Raw genomic sequence first — 22,785 nt, 5'->3', positions numbered from 1 at the left:
TAGTTTTACATGCAAAATGGTGGTTCTAGAGTCAGATCATCATACAAAGAATTTTTAAGTACAAGAAGACCTGACGGGGATATTTAAAAATCATATGGGAGAAAGGCATACACACACATCACAGGTCATCACACATCCTTTGTCCTCACCCTCTCTCAATGTCAGTAAGGCTCTCCCAATCAATAATTGAAAATATCCCTCCTGCTGGCATTTCCTGAAGAAAAAAGAAATATGTAAAAATTTAAAAAACAAAATGTCCCCCACAAATTTCCAAACTTTCCCTAGTTGATCCATTACTATTGATAACACTGTCCTTTGATAAATCAAATACATGTGTAAAGAGGTCCATGTAGAGTTAATTTATCTACTTATGGTAAAATTGATATGCCATGGTATACTCATGCAATGAAATACTATATAACATCTAAATTAACTATATCTACAACATGGGAAGAGCTCATAAACATAATGTTTGATAATAGAAACAAGCTGCAGAAGGGTATGGGCAGTAGTCTACCATGTACGTTTTTAAAACTTACAAAATAACTATATATTGTTGATGAATACATTAAATACATGGGAACAATACCAACTTCAGGACAATGGTTACCAACAAAGAAAAAATGAGGGGAAAGGGATGTAGGAGTAGCTTTACCTGTCTAGGTAACAGTTTATTTTTAAAAACAGAGAGGCCAGGAGCAGTGCTCGCACCTGTAATCCCAGCACTTTGGGAGGCCAAGGGAGTAGCATCTTGAGCCCAGGAGTTTGAGATCAGCCTGGGCAACATGGGGAGACTCCATCTCTACAAAAAATTAAAAAGTAGTCTGACATGGTGGCACACACCTGTGGTCCCAGCTACTCGGGAGGCTGAGATGAAAGGATTGCTTGAGCCTGGGAGGTCAAGGCTGCAATAAGCCATGATTGTGCCACTGCACTCCAGCCTGGGTGATAGCGCAAGAACTTGTCTCAATTAATCAATCAATCAATAAAGAGAGAGAGAGAGAGGTGGGACGAGAAATAAACAAGATGAGCCTAGAACATCTTGTAGTGCTAGAAAGTAAGGAAATCCTCAAAAGAAAAACCCACTATCATGGGAGCATGTCAAAGAAACACAGAAGTCAACCAGTAGAGCTCTCAATGAGCCAAAACTGGAAAAATTTGAACAATGAAATAAAGCAGTACTGGATTATAACCTGTATAAAATAAATATCCATGAGTCCATACTGATATAAACAAATGAATGAATAAGTGAATAAATAAATGGGGGAGGGAGAGGAGGCTGCAACACTGAGTAGAGGAGGCAGGAACCAGAGCGCGAGCAGTAGCTGAGTGGGCACCATGGCGGGGATCACCACCATTGAGGCAGTTAAGGGCAATATCCAGGTTCCGCAGCAGCAGGCAGATGATGCAGAGGGCCTCCAGTGAGAAGTTGAGGGGGAAAGGTGGGCCCGGGAACAGGCTGAGGTTGAGGTGGCTTCCTTGAACTGCAGGATCCAGCTGGTTGATGAGAAGCTGGACCATGCTCAGGAGCGCCTGGCCACTGCCCTGCAAAAGCTGGAAGAAGCGGAAAAAGCTGCTGCTAAGAGTAAGAGAGGTATGAAAGTTATTGAAAACCGGCCTTAAAAAATGAAGAAAAGATGGAACTCCAGGAAATCCAACTCAAAGAAGCTAAGCACATTGCAAAAGAGGCAGATAGGAAGTATAAAAAGGTGGCTCATAAGTTGGTGATCATTGAAAGAGACTTGAAACACACAGAGGAACAAGCTGAGCTGGCAGAGTCCCGCTGCCGAGAGATAGATGAGCATATCAGACGGAGGGACCAGAACCTGAAGTGTCTGAGTGCTGCTGAAGAAAAGTACTCTCAAAAAGAAGACAAATATGAGAAAGAGATCAAGATTCTTACTGATAAACTCAAGGAGGCAGAGACCTGTGCTGGGTTTGCTGAGAGATCGGTAGCCAAGCTGGAAAAGACAATTGATGACTTGGAAGATAAACTGAAATGCACCAAAGAAGAGCACCTCTGTACACAAAGGATGCTGGACCAGACTCTGCTTGACCTGAATAACACGTAGAATGCCCCAGTCCCACCCTGCTGCTGCTCCTCCCTCTGACCCTGACTCTTCCTGAGGCCAGCCTGCCTGAAGCTGACCTTTAACTGAGGGCTGATCTTTAACTGGAAGGCTGCTTTCCCCTTTTGCCTCCTGCTCCTCCCCTGTGTCTTTTTTGCCAAACTGTCTTTACCAATTCCCGGAGATTCTAGCTGGGCTAGAGGCTGAGCACCTTTGGAAACAACATTTAAGGGAATGTGAGCACAATGCATAATGTCTTTAAAAGCATGTGGTGGCCGGGCGCGGTGGCTCAAGCCTGTAATCCCAGCACTTTGGGAGGCCGAGACGGGCGGATCACGAGGTCAGAAGATCGAGACCATCCTGGTTAACACGGTGAAACCTCGTCTCTACTAAAAAAAATACAAAAAACTAGCCGGGCGAGGTGGCGGGCGCCTGTAGTCCCAGCTACTCCGGAGGCTGAGGCAGGAGAATGGCGTAAACCCGGGAGGCGGAGCTTGCAGTGAGCTGAGATCTGGCCACTGCACTCCAGCCTGGGCAACAGAGCGAGACTCCGTCTCAAAAAATAAATAAATAAAAAAAATAAAAAAAATAAAAGCATGTGGTGATGTACACATTTTGTAATTACCGTTTTTGCTGTTTTGTAGCAACCATTTGTAAAACATTCCAAATAATTCCACAGCCCTGAAGCAGCAACCTCATCCCTTTCTCACTTTTGGAAGGTGACTTTTCAGCTTACTGCATATTGCACTCTCCACAGAGGACAGGAAAAGGTATAGGCCTGCCTTACTGAGAGCCAAACAGCCCAGGGAAAGACTCCACTAGGGGAAACCTCATTGCTCTGTACAAAGTACCAGCTGAACCACAAAGGTGATTCCAGGAGGAGTTAGTCAAATGACAACAACAACAACAACAAAAAAGTGTGCTGTTCAAGTTCTCACTTTAAGATATCTTTGGACAATATTACTTCTTTTTTCTTTTTTCTTTTTTTTTCATTAGAAGTGACCAAATTAAGATGGTAAGACCTCTGAGACCAAATTTTTGTCCCATCTCTACCCCTCCCAACCGCTTACAGAACGGATCACATGACCCTTACGTTGAGGTGACCATTTAATTGCTTTCCTGCCTCCTTGAAAGAAAGAAGATGATGTTTTTGCCACTGATTTAGCCATGTGAAGCTCATCTCATTACCCTTTTCTGGGTTTGAAGCTGCTGTCTCTAAAAGTGCCATCTCATTGTGCTTTGTATCAGTCAGTGCTGGAGAAATCTTGAACAGCTTATGTACAAAATTTTAAATTTTGTATTATTTTGAAACTTTGTTTCTTTGGGTTTGTGGCACCCTGGCCATCCCATCTAGCTGTGACAGCCTCTGCAGTCCGTGGGCTGGCAGTTTAGTGATCTTTTAAAGCCTGTTTAGGTTTCCAGGAGGTCTGTTAGATGTACGTCCTGCAGTTTACTGGCTTCAAATGTACTCTCCTTTGATGTGGTCTCTTTGGGTCCAATTGGGAGAAAGAGAAATCAATAGCGCAACTGTTTTGATACTGAATATTGACAAATGTCTTTGTGAAATAAAGAACCAGTCCCTCCAAAAAATAAAAAATAAATAGATGGGAAAGAAGAGACAAATCTCCCATGCAGAAGAATTCAAAATAACTGATATAGAACACTACCTTTGAGGTGGGTGAAAGAGTGAATACACAAATGGGTAATGACCAGACCACATATAAAAATAGAACTCTGACTCACAACCTGCAACAACCAGTCCAGAAAGCCAAACCACAATGCTATGGACTGAATATTTGTGTCACCCCAAAAATCATACATTGAAGCCTAATCCCCAATGTGATGGCACCTGGAGGTGGGGTTTTTGGGAGGTAATTAGGTCATGATGATGGAGTGCTCTATAAATGAGATTAGTTCCCTTATAAGAAGACACACGAGAAAGCTTGCTTCCTCTCTCTGCTCTCTTCCATGTGAGGACACAAGGAGAAGAAGGCCATCTGCAAACCAGGAAGCAAGACCTCCAGACACAGGATCTTCCAGCCCCTTAATCTTGCACTTCCCAGCCTCCAGAACTGTAAGTAATAAATGTTTGTTGTTGAAGCCACCAAACCCTATGGTTTATTTGTCCAGAGTAGCCTAAACTGACTAAGCACAAAACTTATATAACAATTAGCCCAACAGTCAGGACTTGACCAGTAACTAACAGCTTCTCTAATTTCTGTACCAACTTTTAAGTTAAGACTTGCTGAAGAAAGCAAAATATATACCACTAATCAGTAACACAGGATGTCCCACCCTCTCCATGTCAGCAGCCTCCAAACAGGGCCTACCTGGAACTTTCCCTTTCTTCTACAATATAGCTTTCCTTCTTTTATTGTTTTCTGCTTTGTTTTGTTTTTTGAGATGAAGTTTTGCTCTTGTTGCCCAGGCTGGAGTGCAATGGCGTGATCTCAGCTCACCGCAACCTCCACCTCCCAGGTTCAAACGATTCTCCTGCCTCAGCCTCCCGAATAGCTGGGATTACAGGCATGCGCCACACACCCGGCTAATTTTGTGTTTTTAGTAGACACATGTTGGTCATGGCTGGTCTCGAACTCCTGACCACAGGTGATCCGCCCGCCTCAGCCTCCCAAAGTGCTGGGATTATAGGCGTGAGCCACCGCGCCCAGCCACTTTCCCTTTTTTCTACAATAAAGCTTTCCTACTCCTCTAACTGCCAAACACAAGTGATGATGGCTGACTCCTTTGCTATGGGAGGCTTTGAATAGATAGCCTTTACTTGTTCTCATTTAGATGTTCCTCATTTATTTCCACAAGAGGAAATAAAGCTTCATTCCCTAAGTGTGGCCTGAGCAAAGCGAACTCCTTCCCAAGAGCACAGTATGAGGAAGTAAAGGGTAACTTTACAGTGAAGAAACCTGATCAACACTATCTCTGCCAGGGGATCAAGGTCAATATTAACAGTGACAAGTCAAGTTGATACTATGTCGTGACAAAAATGGCACTTGACCTCTGTGGTCTTCCTCCCAAAAACTCATAATCCCAGAAAATCATTAGAAGAATATCAAACAAATCTCAATTAAGCAATAGTCTAAAAAATTATCGACCGGTACTCCTCAAAATTGTTAAGGTTATCAAAAACAAGGAAAGTCTGAAAAACTGCCACACCCAAAAGGACTGTAGAGGGATATGATACTCCTCAAAATTGTAACGGTTATCAAAAACAAGGAAAGTCTGAAAAACTGCCGCATCTAAAAGGTTCTTAAAAATAGTTTATTTGAAAAAGAGAGAGAAAGCAATATGAGCAGTTGTGGCAAAATGTTAACAAACATTAAATATGGATGATGGGTCACCCCACTATTACTGTTTCTCATATTATTCCCTGTCCCTTTCTATACAGGTAAAATATATCAGAATTTCAATTATTTTTAATCCTTCAAAATGAACTCCAATTTAACCCCAACAGATTCTAGCTTTTCTCTTTTTCACCCTCCCATCTGTCACACTGGCAGTTTTCTGAAGGGACCAAGCAGATGCCCATTCGCACATTCTCCAAGCAGCCTGGGAATTCCTACAGTTATTTCAGTAACTACCGCTATGATTTGAAAGCTTTCTCTTCATCCCCTTGTTTTGGTATTTACTTCTCCTTTGTGCTCTACACATTTTACTTTGGATTAGAGTTAGTTTTGTCCCTGTTTTTCTTTCCCTGAGTGCTCAATATCTCAAGATACTGAAGACAGGGACCGTGTTTTGGTCATCATTCCATTCCTCTACCCCCGCACCAAGCACTGTGACTTGCTAGTACTATGACTCAATGAATTTATTATTTGATTGTAAGAGAAAAGAGGTTCAACATAAAGTCCTTTTCTAAGCCAGGCATGGTGGTGCACACCTGTAGTCTAACTACTCAGAAGGTTAAGGCAGAAGGATTGCTCGAGCCCAGGAGTTCGAGTCAGCACGGGCAACATAGTAAGACCCTGTCTCAAGAAGCAGCAAAAAGAAGGAAGAAGAAGGAAGAAGGAGCAAGGGAGGGAAGGAGGGAGGGAGGGAGGGAGGGAGGGAGGGAGGGAGGGAGGGAGGGAGGGAAAGAAAGAAGGAAGGAAGGAAGGAAGGAAGGAAGGAAGGAAGGAAGGAAGGAAGGAAGGAAGGGAGGGGGAGGGGAAAATTTGTAAAACAAAACAAAAAAGTGAATATTAGAAAAAAAAATTTAAGTCCTTTTCTGTAGTGCAACATATTAGTAAGAACAAAATCTGAGAAATGATGAATGAAATTTGGCTTTGAAATTACCAATGAGGTTTAAGAAGTTCCAGACAAATTATGAAAGCAGGTAACAGAATACAAAGAGTTAAGGAGTAAAGTTAAGAAACAGATAATATAAGCTTATTCACTTACACCAAGAGTGGAGCTCCTCATGCTGCTATCATATTTCACCCCAAAACTGAATGGGAACAGAAAATATACAGAGGACATACATGTCACTATGAAAACAAAGAACAGATGTATTTAAAAAGAACTATCAGTCTAGAAACTGACTTAAGAGAAAAAGCTGATTGAGTTAGATACCAAGAATTACCAAACAAAGTCAGTATTATAGTAGGAGCCACAAGAGTAACTACAACTAAATATCTAAAATGTACTGAGCACTAGAAAGCGCCGGCACTGGTTAAGGCTTTTTTCATAGTATCTCATTTAATCCTCCCAACAGTCCTATGAGGTACTCACCATTATTGTGCTCAGTTATAAAGAAGGTAACTAGTGTTAAGATCACAGAACTGATAAATGACTGCTGACCTTTTTGCTAGAATGTGGTAAGGGCGCCATCATTTTTTATTGCAGGTCAGTAATTCAAGAATGAAAAGGCTGCACACAATTAGCAGAAAGGTCCACTGGGACTGGACCCGCTAGAGCTGTAGACCTGCCTCTGGGACGCTGACTTGCACAGGCTGCCTGACCAAATTCACTCCTTAATGTCCACAACAATAGGAACTGGTAATACAGGGAGAGGGGACAGTGGTCCTAAGCACCAGGAACCAGAAGTGAGAGTAGTGCAACTGGAGCACTCACAGGCAGAAGTGGTCATTAACGGCCACCACTGAGGGTATGTGAGCCCTACTGAACTCTGCAGAGGAATGGGGTCTTCCAGAACAGGCTCAGAATTACTACCTATTCATACCAATATATCCTTTGTCCTACACATCCAGGAGAACATTGCTTGAGAAACTCAGGTTTATATGAGTTACTTTGTAATTAGCGGGAGGGGAGGGGGTATAGGAATGATAGAAACCCACAAATAGCAAAGTGAATCATTTGATATGTTGTGTAACATACATCAAAGTGTTGATTTCCTAACCTCCATTTTATTTCTGAAAGTAACAAGTGATACATTAATTTTTTATTGATTTGCAATTTTTACATCCTATTTTGGATAATTTGCTACATTCTGTGGTAAGTAAACTAGGACAGAGAATCACAGGCATACAACATTGTGCTGCAAGAAGCAATAGTTACTTGTTCTCCAGTGCCTCTAAGAAGGGTGAAAGCAATGTGCCAGGACTAGAAAGGAGCTGCTTTCAATTAAATGCAAGGTAAAAATAATGTCATTTCACAAACACAGCTGGGCTTCCTGCCTAGGAGGGTATGCTCTGCTTAAACTACTTAAAATCTCCAGTAAGTAAATTGATTTGAAAGGATTGACATTGCCTGTCTAGCTGCCACGTTTTAATCTTCTGGGTGAGTAGTCAACACGAAAAAGAGATTTCCATAAAGCCAATAGCAATCACTTATGAACACCATGTTTTTAATGAAATGCAATTCATTATGGGCTGGGCGCAGTGGCTCACACCTGTAATCCCAGCACTTTGGGAGGCCAAGGCAGGCAGATCACCTGAGGTCAGGAGTTCAAGATCAGCCTGGCCAACATAGTGAAACCTCGTCTCTACTAAAAAGACAAAAATTAGCCGGGTGTGATGGCGGGTGCCCATAATCCCAACTACTCGGGAGGCTGAGGCCTGAGAATCACTTCAACCTGGGAGGCAAAGATTGCAGTGAGCCAAGATCATGCCACTGCACTGCAGCCCTGGCGACAGAGTGAGACTCCTATCTTTAAAAAAAAAAAAAAAAGCAACATATATTATGGAAATAAATGACTGCAATAAATAAGTGTAATCCACTAAAAAAGATACTGTCTTGATGTCTACCTATTGTTGTATGTTTTGTTTTTGCAGGTGTTACAAACAGAAGAAAACATGTTAAAATGGACCTTATATTTTATTTCTAGGTCATGTTTATTTCTAGAAAGTGAGCTGGGTATGAACCAATGGCTAGGTGGGCAGGAACCAATGAACCACATTCAAGACATGATAGGGGAAAATCTCTTGCCTGTGACACTACACAACTACATTTCCCCTGCTAGATCCAACCTGCTCATCACTACATTTATAAATATCATTTAAGTTTTCTCTTTGGACTGAACAATGATAAATCTTTATTTTATCTTAGCAGCTGACAATATTTCATGCAAACTTTGAATTTAGGTCCTCTTTAGCCCCAACAGTAACGTGCTGTTTGTCTTATCTTTTCCAAATATCTTATTACTTTTCTTCATCCCATTTATTCTCATGATTAAAACTGAAAACATTCATTCAAGAGTCAACAGTTCCTTTAACTGTACTTTAAGAGCTACCAGAATTGTTACACTATTTTCTATAGATAAGCAATAAAAAATACAGTGTACAAAACATTTATAGGAATACTGTTTTAAAAAAATTTTATTATACTTTAAGTTCTGGGATACATGTGCAGAACGTGCAGGTTTGTTACACAGGCATACATGTGTCCTGGTGGTTTGCTGCACCCATCAATTCATCATCTAGGTTTTAAGCCTGACATGCATTAGGTATTTGTCCCAACGCTCTCCCTCCCCTTGCCACCAATCCCCCGACAGGCTCCAGTGTGTGATGTTCCCCTCCCTGTGTCCATGGAATACTTTTATAGCCTAAACTAAGTCTGCGTATCTTTGCTCTAAATTAATTGATGTTATATTGCCATCACTTCTGTGCTTTCCCTCCAAAAACAGAATTTCCTTATTCAAATAATGTAAGAGAAAGAAAAAGTTTCTCTTAGGATAATAACTTTAATTGATTAGATTTGCTATAAGATTTTTAAGATTCCATTTCAGACTTTTAGTGAATGATAATGCATATACAATTTCCAGTTTGGGGAAAGAACGATTGGGCAGCAAATTTCTAATATTTCAAAATTGTAGTTTAGCCTCTCATGCTTCACCTCTCAAATGTAAGGGTACAATTTAAAATACTTTCCTTAAAAAGTCTTATGAAAACAGCCAAATATTATATTTCTGCAACATAAATAAGCTAAGACAAAAATTCCTCTCTAAACGATGCCAACTCTGAGCCTGAACTGAGAAAAGTATAATTTGTTTTATTTTGCTTTAAATAAAAGACACGAATGATAGAGGATAGGAATTCTACACAAACAACATAATACACACGCTCCCCAACCCAAGACCCAGGGAAAAGTGCAAACTAGATCACACTAGTTCTTATTATGTAGCACTCTACAAATCTAAACACATGTCACAGAAAGAGAATCAATTGAGTGGAGCAGGTGTAATAAATTGCAAAACACCACAAGAGCATTATTTTATTAGCACTATTAGGAATGTTCAATAAACAAGGTCTATCAAATAAATGAAAAGACCCAATTTGTAGGGAAGTAAATTTCATTCTCATTCCCAAGACAGAGTCCAGAAACTGGAAAAGCTTAACAGAGAGAAGAACTGTAAGCATTCTACTATCATCTATCGCTAATAAAATAATACTTCAGAATGGTATTAACAACTGACCAAAACAAGACAAAACTCTAAATCTAGGTCACACAATAACTCCAGATATGAGCTGCTTACGTGTCAAAACTACTTCCTTTTTTAAGATGATTTTATACCTCAGAGTGTTTCTACTGTTTGTGGTTTTTAAATGTTAATTTTTTAAAATAATAAAACAAATAGTCCTTCCTCACTGACCTGAGAGATTCCTTTAAGGTCCTTTAACGCTCTACAACCTTGCTTAAAATTTCTGAAAGACTGATATTTAAACACAATCTTTTATTAGATGTGGAGGTCAACTTAAGAACCAAAGTCCCAGCACTTTAGGAGGCCGAGGCGGGCAGATCACAAGGTCAGGAGTTTGAGACCAGCCTGGCCAATATGGTGAAACCCTGTCTCTACTAAAAATACCAAAATTAGCCAGGTGTGGTGGTGCGCACCTGTAGTCCCAGCTACTCAGGAGGCTGAGGCAGAAAAATCGCTTGAACCCGGGAGGCAGAGGTTACAGTGAGCCGAGATCGTACCACTGCACTCCAGGTTGGGAAACAGAGTGAGACTCCGTCTCAAAAAAAAAAAAAAAACAGAACCAAAGTTAGGGTTCTCCACAGAGTATAAGTATAACCAGTACACTTTCAGTTTGCTAAAATTCAGAAGGGGAAAAAAACGCTTTCTCAGATAAATGTTGCCTTACTTTGTTGAGAAATTCGGTAACTGCAATTAAACAGTGACACCACAGCCACAGCAACATAAAATACTGCTACAGCTAACTAACTGGGCCTGTCAGTTCCTTATTTTAGCACAGTAGGTAGTACAGGAATGCCTGCTACTTTTAAATGATGGGTAATAGTAACACATCAGCAACTGTCTTGCTCCACTGAAAAAGAAAAATGAGTTTCATTACAAGTTCTCTCTTCTGGAAAATACAAAGCCCCTTATAGATATATTTACAATAACATCTCAAATACAATAGTGATGTTGAAAGATATTATTCCACATTTACAACACTCAGTAGTGTGGTTTCAAACAATCCAACAACCCATTATCTTGCTTGGTGCAGTTTTAGAAAGAATATTCAAGGATAAAAGAGATTATATTATATAGTTTAACCTGTCATTTCACTGTGAGAGCCAAGCCTCTAGAATATAGAATATAGCCTTCTGAGGAAAAAACCTACTACAATGCCTCGGATTTAAATAGTATTTTACCGTCTACAAAGCACTTTCTTATTCATTTTATAATCTCATATGAAGACTGCATTCTGGTAAAGGGACCAAGTCTATCATCAAGCTGGAAGGCAAAACTCAGTAACTATCTCAACCACATAAATATTCATAGAACGCCCAGGCTTCCAAATAGGAAGAGAGGAAGTCAACTATCCCTGTTTGCAGACGACATGATCCTATATCTACAAAACCCTAGAGTCACCGAATTAAAGAGCTTCTGCACAGTAAAACAAACTATCATCGGAGTGAACAGGCAAACTACAGAATGGGAGAAAATTTTTGCAATCTACCCATTTGACAAAGTCTAATATCCAGAATCTACAAGGAACTTAAACAAATTTACAAGAAAAAAATCAAACAGCCCCATTAAAAAGTAGGCAAAGGATATGAACAGACACTTCTCAAAAGAAGACATTTATGTGGCCAACGAACATAGAAAAATTCTCACCATCACTGATCACTACAGAAATGCAAATCAAAACCACAATGAGATACCATCTCACGCCAGTCAGAATGGTGATTATTAAAAAGTCAGGAAACCACAGATGCTGATGAGGCTGTGAGAAATAGGAATGCCTTTGCACTGTTGGTGGGATGTAAATTAGTTCAACCTTTGTGGAAGATAGTGTGGTGATTCCTCAAGGATCTAGGACCAGAAATAATACCATTTAACCCAGCAATCCCATTACTAGGTGTATACCCAAAGAATATAAGTTGTTTTACTATAAAGACACACTTACACGTATGTTTATTGCAGCACTATTTACAATAGCAAAGACATGGAACCAACTCAAATGCCCATCAATGATAGACTAGATAAACAAAATGTGGTACACATACACCATGGAATACTATGCAGCCATAAAAAAGGAATGAGATCATCTCCTTTGCAGGGACATGGATGAAGCTGTAAGCCACCATCCTCAGCAAACTAACACAGGAACAGAAAACCAAACACTGCACGTTCTCACTCATAAGTGGGAGTTGAACAATGAGAACACATGGACACAGACAGAGGAACACCACACACCAGGAGCAGTCAGGGGGTGGGGGGTGAGGGGAGGGAGAGCATCAGGACAAACAGCTAATGCATGCAGGGGTTAAAGCCTAGATGACGGGTTGATAGGTGCAGCAAACCACCATGACACACATACACCTACGTAACAAACCTACACATTCTGCACTTGTATCCCAGAACTTAAAGTAAAATTGAAAGAAAGAAAGAAAACTCCATAGTCTCAGCCCAAAAGCTCCTTAAGCTAATAAACAACTTGAGCAAAGTCTCAGGATATAAAATCAATGTGCAAAAATCACTAACATTCCTACACACCAACAACAGTCAGACCAAGAGCCAATCAGGAATGCAAACATATTCACAATTGCCCGCCCCCTCCCCGCCACATACACACACAAAAACGTAGGAATACAGCTAACCATGGAGGTGAAAGATCACTACACGAAGAACTACAAAACACTGCTCAAAGAGATCAGAGATGACACAAGCAAATGGAAAAACATTCCATGCTCATAGATAGGAAGACTCAATATCATTAAAATGCCCATACTGTCCAAAGCAATTTACAGATTCAATGATATTCCTATTAAACTACCATTGACATTCATCACAGAACTAGAAAAAACTGTTTCAAAATTCATATGGAACCAAAAAAGAGCACAAACAGTCAAGGCAACCCTAAGTAAAAAGAACAAAGCTGGAGGCATCATGCTACTTGCTACTCATCTTCCAACTATACTACAGGGCTACAGTAACCAAAACAGCATGATACCGGTACAAAACCAGACACATAGACCAATGGAATAGAATAAAGAACCCAGAAATAATGCTGCACACCTACAACTATCTGATCTTCGACAAATCTGACAAAACAAGCAATGGGAGAAGGATTGCCCATTCAATAAATGGTGCTGGGATATATGACTAGCCATATGCAAAAGATTGAAAGTGGACCCCTTCTTTACACCATATACAAGTTAACTCAAGATGGATTAGAGACTTCAGTGTAAAACCAAAAACTATAAAAACCCTGAAAGACAACCTACACAATACCATTCAGGACATAGGAACGGGTAAGGATTTCATGACGAATACACCAAAAGCAACTGCAATAAAAGCAAAAATTGACAAATAAAATCTAAATTAAAGAGCCTCTGCACAGCAACAGAAACTATCAACAGAGTGAACAGACAACCTACAGAACAGAGACAATTTTTGGAAACTACACATCTGACAAAGGTCTAATATCCAGCATCAATAAGGAACTTAAAACAAATGTACAAGTACCTCATAGTATCTGTATGAATGGAGTTCAGGGTTCTACTAATGTGGAAAAAAATTGTCTGTGAGCAATGATATAGTAGTACAAGAAAGATTTGGTTGGGAAATTTTTCAGAATAATATTGGCAGGCAAAATGAAACTTAACAGACAGAATTGTAACTCAAAGCGATTAGAAATACTTCAGCACAACTTTATGTGTTTGCAGTGGCTCACACCTACAATTCCAGCACTTTGGGAGGCCAAGGGGGGCAGATCACCAGAGGCCAGAAGTTTGAGACCAGTCTGGATAAGATGGCGAACCCTGTCTCTACAAAAAATACAAAAATTAGCTGGGCATGATGGCGTGCAACTGTAATCCCAGTTACTTGGGAGGTTGAGGCATTAGAATCACTTGAACCCGGGAGGCGGAGGTTGCAGTCAGCTGAGATCTCGTCCCTGCACTCCAGCCTGGGTGACACAGCGAGATTCTGTCTTTAAAAAAAAAAAAAAAAAAGGATCCCAGCATATTTGGAGGGTGGTGATGTAGAAAAAGAGAGGTGAAAGTTCAGATTTGAGGGGTAAGAAAGAGTCATAGCATCAGACTTTGTAAGTGAAGATAATATACTTAGATTGTATTTTCAGTGCAATGGAAGCCACTGCAGGAAGTCTTATGAAATCTGGACTTGTATTCACTAAGAATTAAGAGTCCAAACTGTAAAAAACATGTATACTCATTAAGTCCATGTATTTTCTTGATAATATGCTTTGCACTCGATTAATTCATCGTAAGACACAGAATCCCAGAGCTAGAAGGAAACTTAATGAATGTAAAACCATTATTTTACATATACAAAAACTCAAGGCCAGAGAAACATGCATCATTCGGATTGCTTTATTAATGGCTGAGAAAAATATCTCCAAAAATAATTAAGGGCAACTAAGATGTCTGGGATACCTTCTAAACTCAAAGCTGACATTAATCAAAAAATTGCCCTTTTATATATTCATAAACTGAACCACCATGCTTTCGATGCACATGACCCATCATAGAACATAGAAGATTTTGTAACAGTCTCTGACCACAATCTAAAGCTGCAAACTTAGATGGGACACATACTCAGCAATGCATTTGATCAACTGTACTGTCCCAATCCCAGCTCACTAAATACACCATAACTTCGATATTCATTCATCCAGTGAATAAGGATCTACTCTGTACAAGGAATTACACTGGAAGATGAAGAACTAGAATCTAGAAGAAGTGATAAAACACACATACACAAAAAAGATGCATATATACACAAACACTGACCCACATATATTACACACATATACCATAATTCACGTAAGGTAAAGTAACTGCAGACATGGCATAAACAGCAAAATAACTAGAATTAGAACTGAAGCTTCAAGATGTGACTGAATTGTTGTAATTCCTTGTAAAACTTGAACAGATAAAGAGCTGTTTCTTTTGATGAGCAAAGAAAGTGTTTTGAGATGGAATCTACTCCCGGTGAAGATGCTGTGAACATTGCTGAAATGACAACAAAGGATTTAGAATATTACAGAAACTTCATTGATGAAACAGTGGCAGGGTGGCAAAATTGACTCCAATTCTGAAAGAAGTTCTATTGTGGGTAAAATGCTATCAAACGGCATCACATGATATAGAGAAATCTGTCTCTGGAAAGGAAAGTCAATCCATGCGGCAAACTTTATGCTGTCTTATTTGAAGAAACTGCCACAGCTACCCCAACCTTTAGCAACCACCACCCTGATCAGTCAGCAGCCATAAACATCAAGACTCTCTACCAGCAAAAAGATTATGACTTCCTGAGGCTCAGATAGCACTTTTTTTTTTTTTTAGCAAGAAAGCATTTTTAAATTAAGGTATAAACATTAGTCTTTTAGATATAATGCTACTGCACTCTTCATAGAATACAATAGAGTGTAACTATAACTTTTATATGCACTAGGAAACCAAAAATTTCATGGGACTCACTTTATTGCGGTGGCCTGGAACCAAACTCGCAGTCTCTCCAAAGTAAGCCTGTCTTTTCTGCAGCTGAAAGGATCAGAAGGCAGCATGCCAGCTGGTCCTTGACGGACTGGTGGGATTTACAGATAGGGAAGAACATTTTAGACAACAGGCACAACGGGGGCAAAAGACCTATGTAAACTGCAACCAGGCCCTCTAGAAGGACAATCCAATTTTATGTACATTTTAAGTAAATTAAAATCTAAATGTTAAGTAAATTTAGAGCAAAAATTCTCAACATGAAAAAATGCCAAAACTGAGCTGCAGCCTAAGTTATATACCATGTCAACAATGTAAGAGTTTTACATCTGTATTTATGAGCTTAATTAACACAGAAAAATGTCTTCTAAATAACTTGACGAGGCACGGTGGCTCACACCTGCAATCCCAGAACTCTGGGAGGTGGAGGCAGGAGGACTTCTTGAGCCCAGGAGTTCAAGAACATAGGGGACCCTGTCTCTACAAAAAAAAAAAAAAAAAAATTAGCCATGCATTGTGGTGTGCACCTGTAGTCTCAGCTACTAAGAGTGAAGTGGCAGGCTGAGACAGGAGGATTGCTTGACCCTGGAAGTTGAGGCTGCAGTGAGCTGTGATTGCACCACTGCACTCCAGCCTGGGTGACAGAGTGAAACCTTGTCTCAAACATAAGTAAATAAATAACTTTAAGCCTAGGTCAGGCTATTACATTTGTTTTCCAAAAAGAATGAAAACGGATTTCAAAGAGATTTGAAAACTTGCTTTTCAGCAAATAGAGAAAGAATTGGAAAATCACTTATGCTGCTTTTTGCAAAAATGGCAAAGTTGTCCGTTTTAGGAAAAGGTGTTTCAATTCAGCAGCAAAAAACTTTATAACATAGGGTAGATGAGAAAGTGCCATCAACATCACTGTTTAAAGTAAGTTATGGTGCTACTTTTTAAGACTCACCTATTTTAATAATATCCTGCATGACCGCTCCAATCTACAATTAATTTTCTGCCCTTTGGAAAAGTATTGCTTTATGATATTAATTCTCTTGGAAACTGACAAGTAATATTATTCGGGGTCTTTTAAAAACATTGTTAAAAGTTCATTCTATTTTCAGTAAATCATAAAACTATTTTAATACTCTTATATCCAAATCAAGAGCAGAGCCTCAAAAATCAGTTAGCAGCTGGGCATGGTGGCACACACCTGTAGTACTAGCTACTAGGGAGGCTGAGGTGGGATGATCCCTTAAGCCCAGGAGTTCAAGCCCAACCTAGGTAACATACTAAGACTCCCTTAAAAAACAAACAAACAAAAACAAAAACCTATTATCAAAGCTAACCATTATGTACTATTCCTATTATGTTCATTTCTCCCCTTTCTTTTTTAAAATTCATTTTCATTACAAGATGTGGTTGCCTATGTGAATGTTTCTCTGTATGGTCTAAGAGAATACTGTGGAATTCTTTGAACTATATCCCTACCCTAAATGGCACTGGCTCAATGCAACGAAGATCACACAAGCCAAGCTGGTGGGAGTAGGGAAGTAGTATACCTCAAAAATAGCATTCAACGCATTTTTACTTGGAAAACTACACAATGTAAGAGCTAAAAACAGCACGGTTGTTCATCAAAGTCCTTTTCTTTTATTATTTTAAATTAAATTCCACATGATTCACAGTTCTCTGGATCTGACCTGCACTTTCACAGCTTTGTGCCTTTGTTTGGGAGGTCCACCTCCGAGTCCTCAATCATGGAATTCTCCTCATCCTCTTAGGCTCAATTCAAGGGAAGCTCTCACAGTCTTGCCCAGCCCCATCTTGCATATGCCAAGTTGTATTCTTGTTGTAAACTCCTTATTTACCCTGGGTTTTACAAACTCGTTCATCTTTCTTATAGCACCTGTTATAGTACATTAGGAGGCATTTAAATTTAAAAAAAAATCGAGTTAAGCTCATTTACCATAAAATATGATCAAATGAGGATTAAAATTGTCACAGATGGTCAAGATATTGAGAAGATACTGAGCAGATATCCAAGAACGACTTCAGAATACTTTTACCAGATTCCTTACCCCTACAGGTGCACAGCTGGGCCTTTGGAAGCCCTGGCTCCTGGCTGCCTGATTGTGATGGTGTCCTTGGCTTCCTTGAGGAGGGAGGGAGGCCTGCACCATCTGCAACTCCCTAAAAGCAGCTCCAGATTCAGTAACCTCTCCAGGAACACACTTGCCTTCATCACAGGAAGAGTAAGCACCACAGGGCTGAAGAACAGCCAAATTAGTCCCATTAGAACTCTTTTAGACCTCCCTGCAAGGACAAGTTAGACCAGGCTAGCTCCTGCCTCCCCTCTCAGGGGTGCTGGCTAATGACTTCTTTCTCCCTAGGCCTTCCTTGCCAATAACTTCAGTACAGAAACTTTTTCCCAAAGGGGAGGGGAATTGGCAAGGAAAGGAGGGAATTAAGTTGACAACAACCTTTTGGCAGTTTTCCTACTACAACTTCTCAGTTACTTAAAAGGGAAGAAAATAGGCCTCTAATGTCTGCAACTGTCTTTTGAAAAACCTAAAGTGTTCTGGGGTGGTTTGTTGCTGTAATTTCATGTCTCAAAATTAATGCCAAAGTCCTCCTACCACCCCAGATCCTGCTACATTCTCATAAAAACAGCAAAGAGGTGAGTGCTCCCTGTGTGCTTCCCCTTTTATCTTCCTTTATGACTGAAATGAGCATGAAACAAAACTGAAAAGTCCAGCATCACCAGGTCTTCTATCATGTGTCCAGCAAGGTACAGCCTGGATGGCACGTTCATCTTCATATTTTCTCTCTTAGAACTGTCCCTGGGCCGGGCGCGGTGGCTCAAGCCTGTAATCCCAGCACTTTGGGAGGCCGAGACGGGCGGATCACGAGGTCAGGAGATCGAGACCATCCTGGCTAACACAGTGAAACCCCGTCTCTACTAAAAATACAAAAACTTAGCCGGGCGAGGTGGCAGGCGCCTGTGGTCCCAGCTACTCGGGAGGCTGAGGCAGGAGAATGGCGTAAACCCGGGAGGCGGAGCTTGCAGTGAGCTGAGATCCGGCCACTGCACTCCAGCCTGGGTGACAGAGCGAGACTCCGTCTCAAAAAAAAAAAAAAAAAAAAAAAAAGAACTGTCCCTACACAAATTAACAAAGGCATCTCCGAGAAATGCTAGATTTAAATTGCTAGGACAAGACCTAACAATGACCTTCCTTAACAAGTACACATTTTCCCAGTAGGTATTTTGCTTCTTGCCTGATCTGCACAGAGCACTGGATGTGACACTTACACATAGATACATGGATAATTATTTAACCTAACTGATGAAAATGTGATATACAAATGCATATTATGAAATAAAATTTTAAGTGTGTAATAAGGAGAAACACTAGTATTTTTTAAACTAGTGTGTTTGAAACTTAATCCGAAGTGCAAAAGTGTTGAAAAGTGGGACCTGCGAGTGGTAACAAGGTCATGAGGGCTCTGCCTTCAAGAATGAATTTTGTTATTGAAGGAGTAGGTTTGTTATAAAAGTGAAATTGGGCCCCCTCTTGTTTTCTCATGTTCTCTTGCCCTTCCACCTTCCACCAAGGGATGACACCTCCCCAGATGCCAGTCCCTTGATCTCAGACTTCCCTGACTCCTGAACTACAAGAAATGAAATCTATTCTTTAAAAATTACCCAATCTGTGGTATTGTTACAGCAGCACAAAACAGACTGAGACTGTTACCAACAAATACATAATTCCTTTACAACATATATTCAAACAACTTCTTAAAGGTATAGAACTTTGAGACCAGAAGGTATCCTGGGGAAGTATTTGTTTAAAGCGAAGAAGACAATATTGTGACAAGCAGCCATCCAAAAAGATGAAAAGCCAGAAAGCCATGGTCTTTCCGATGACAGATTCCAAAGGGCTGAGCAGCACCGATTCAAATAGTGAGACAATTCTAGAGTGCTGAATCCTATCCGCCTCCCAGGGACACTATCCCGAAGGATATTACAAAACAAATGTAAATATGAACGTGAGTTCAAGTTAGTAATCAAAATACTTTAGTATCTGAAAGGTACAAGTTTCCTAACAAAATGAGTACATTCTCTCAAGCGTTTTAAAAAGCGTTTTAATGCAGCTAAACACCTGAGGAAAATGCATTTCCAGATCTGCACTCCCAGAGTATGGAGATTAACAACGGAAAAAATATATGTGTGCATATGTATCTATATTCAGGACTGTAAGAATTTCCCAGTATTGTGAAATTGAAATTTAAAACAAAAACAAAAACACTCTACCTTGAAATTTCCAGATTTCAAGGATTGTAACCCTTAGCTCAAAATATACTTTGTGTTTCGGAACTCTCTGTAGTGTTAGGGCTCGTGTGTTTTCTTTGCGGGTGTTTTTTTAACGACTCAGTGGGCTGGCTCCAAGTTTGTTAAATTCCTGTTCTAATTACCTCCTGCATTTACCACCGACCAAGGATGGGAGGCACGCGGCACTTGCTTAGCATATGTAGCTTTACAGGGAAAGGAGACCAGCAAAGATCACTGAAAACTGCAACAGAAACCCTCAGAAATTCCAGCTTTCCCCTCTTCCCTCCGGTCCCTTCGACAATCCATTTGGTGACCTGACACGTCATCCATACACTGCCAAGAGTGCCTTCGGGAACCCCTCTCCCCACTACCCAACCAGAGAGACAGCCCCACGCTCGGGGAGGCGCAACTCCGGGCCGCGGAGGGCGCCGCCCGGACAGCCCGGCTGGGTCGGGGGGCTTCGCCGCTGAGCACCCAACGGCAGCCGCCCTGGGGCCTCCGCGGCCGGGCGGGAGGGCGCCTCCCCGACTACACTTCGGCCGCTCGGCACCCACAGCCGGGAGGGCGTGAGGAAGGACTCGGTCTAACTCCGGGGAACCCTCGGAGTTCCGGCGCAGACACCCGAGGGGGTATCCCAGGAACTCCCTCGCCCGCGACCTCCGTCCTTCTTCGTCTCCCGACCACCAGCGACGCGGCAGGGCGGCTGCCAGGCAGGCCCGCCTTGCGGTCTGCGCGCGTCGCAGCTTTTCCTCCGCGGGGCAGTGAAGGCCGCCAGCCGCCCCCGCGCCCGCAGCCACCCGGCCCAGCCGCCTAAGCCGCCGCGTTGCTGGCGGGTGGCCGCGGGAGTCCGGTGCGCGGGCCCCGGCGCGTCCCCGAGCGCGCGCCCAGCCGACCGCGGCCCCGCGCGAGTTACACTAACTTTCCGGGGCGGGGGAGGGGTGGGCGCCGCGGGCCCGGCTCCCCGGCCTTACCTGTGCTCAAATTGTCGTTGATTTTCAAAGGCACCCGCAGGATGTAGACCAGGAATAGCACGATGAAGAACCACACGGTCCACAGATACGTCCAAGACCAAACTATGCAGGACTTGAGCTGCTCCAGAAAGCCCGTGGCCGCTTCAGCCATGTTTCAGCGCTGCTCTCTGCTGCCGCGGCTCTCGGTGTCTGCCGGGATGATTCACCGGCCCGGAGGCGCAGCTCGCGCCGCCGCCGCCGCCGCGGCCCGGGCGCCCCCGGAGCCCGCCCGCCGCCGGGGACGCGGGAGCGGCGGGAAATCGCGCGGGCCGCGGGCGCGCCGGCTTTTCCTTCTCCAGCCTTATTGCTAACAAGTGGCTTTCGTGGAGCGATCACGTGGCCCCTGCCCCCTCGCGTTCTGGGTCCATTTATATTTATTATGCTAATATTTAGAAAGACAAGGCCAAGTGGCGCGTCGAAGGAAACTCCTCAGGCAGTTACAACCTGCATAAGTTGAACGTTTATCACACGCCAGGCACTGCTCCACGCTCCGTACAATCTCATTTAACCCCTGCAACAATCCCCACTACGATCCTCTTTCTATAGGTAGGGAAACTGAGGCTCACAGCAGCTGCGTAGTTTACCTTAAGGTGGAACCAAAATTCAATTGCAGTGGTGTATTCTGGGGCCCGAGGTCTTAAACCCTACACTCTGCTCCCTTATCAGGATTCAGGCTCAGGGAATGAATAAACCCGGGACAGCTAGGAGAAGGGAGGAGGTGCGCTCCTGTCGCCGGCTAGCAGGCCTGAAGATAAATCACTCTATTCAGCAAGATTTGGGTGGCAGATGCTATTTACCTTTGTTCTAATTCTTTGAAGCAGCGCAGCGATTTTCCAGAGATATCTTGACAAGATGAATGTTTATCCTCCAGGTTTTTTGGTGATCAGAGGTCAAACTATTCTCAGCCTGTTTTTAACATAAACAATTCTCTGGGATAATTTTGACTGTGAAACGGCTACCTTTAACAAAAAGTCCATTTTAAAGATTTTTTTGTTTTGTTTTGTCTGTGCTGAATAAAATGTTTATTTTATTATAAAATGTTTTCTCAGCTGAAATTTTCAAGTCTGTTTCTGTCCATAAGTGATTTGACTTTCTATGTATTCGATGGTAATGAGGCAATTGCAGGTTTTCCAGTCTACAGCTATTTTTTAAATTCTGAGCATAAAGAATATTTTATTATAAATTGTTTTTGCTTACTTGTATAATAGTTTCCTCCATAATTAAATAAGCTCCTTTAACTTTTCACATATAGGGCCTATTATGGCATACATAATGGATGGAATTACTCTTAAATTTTTACTAATTCCAGCCTCTCTCTGCTACTGTTTCTTCCTCACATTTTATCTACTACAGTGAGATCCAGGCCAGGATAAGTGAAATTGGCACACATAGACTTTCTTTATAGTTATTTATGGCAGCACATGACCAAATGATTTTTGTGTCGAACACTGATACATGGAATCTCAGTAAAATAAAACAATATTGTCACCAGTAGAGGATCGTGACTGCAAGTTGTCCGGGTTCTCGGCGTTTTGAACAAAGAATTGAACAAAACACCCAGCGAAGCAACAAAAGAACGAAAGCAGGGATTTATTGAAAACGACAGTACACTCCACATTACGGGAGCGGGCGGGGGAGCGGGCGGAGGAGCGGCTCAAGGGCCCGGATACAGAATCCTCTTGGGTCCAAATACCCCCAAGAAGTTTCCCATTGGCAACTTCATGCTCACCTCAGGTAAATGAAGTGGTAGCCCGCAATCAGTCTGATTGGTTGCAGAAAGCAGCCAACCAGAGGCTGAAATGAAGATATAAAGGTAACACTCCTGTGCAAACATCTGATTGGTTACAAAAAGCAACCAATCAGAGGTTGGGATGAAGTTACAAAGTTATACTTCTAGGCAAACGAAGACTCGCCCACAGTCTGATTAGTTGTGAACAACAACCATTCAGAGGCTGGAGTGAAGTTACAAAGTTGCAAATGAAGACTGGACCTGCAATCAGTCCGATCTGTTGCAGACAGCCAATTTCCCATCTGC

The 22,785-nt window shown here is 41.8% G+C and overlaps 1 protein-coding gene and 1 pseudogene across 11 annotated transcripts in view; one reads left to right on the top strand and one right to left on the bottom strand.

Annotated features, from left to right (window-relative positions):
- ST7 (suppression of tumorigenicity 7) overlaps positions 1-20,902 on the bottom strand; it is a 284,115-nt gene extending 263,213 nt beyond the window's left edge. For 4 of the 11 annotated variants that reach the window (XM_077994971.1, XM_077994981.1, XM_077994969.1 and 1 more), the window contains exon 1: positions 17,489-17,677. Coding sequence is in view for 7 of the 11 variants with exons in the window: in XM_015134739.3 (XP_014990225.1) it covers positions 20,712-20,862 (151 nt within the window). In the remaining 4 variants the exon portion in view is untranslated. 11 annotated transcript variants of the gene reach the window in all.
- LOC106997621 (uncharacterized) lies at positions 1,303-2,114 on the top strand (annotated as a pseudogene).
- Positions 20,903-22,785: the final 1,883 nt, after the last annotated feature.

This window comes from Macaca mulatta, chromosome 3 (assembly GCF_049350105.2).
Source record: "Macaca mulatta isolate MMU2019108-1 chromosome 3, T2T-MMU8v2.0, whole genome shotgun sequence".
NCBI classification, from domain to species: domain Eukaryota; kingdom Metazoa; phylum Chordata; class Mammalia; order Primates; family Cercopithecidae; genus Macaca; species Macaca mulatta.
Note: the sequence above shows the minus strand (reverse complement) of the source record. Positions and strands in the feature narration are given on the sequence as shown.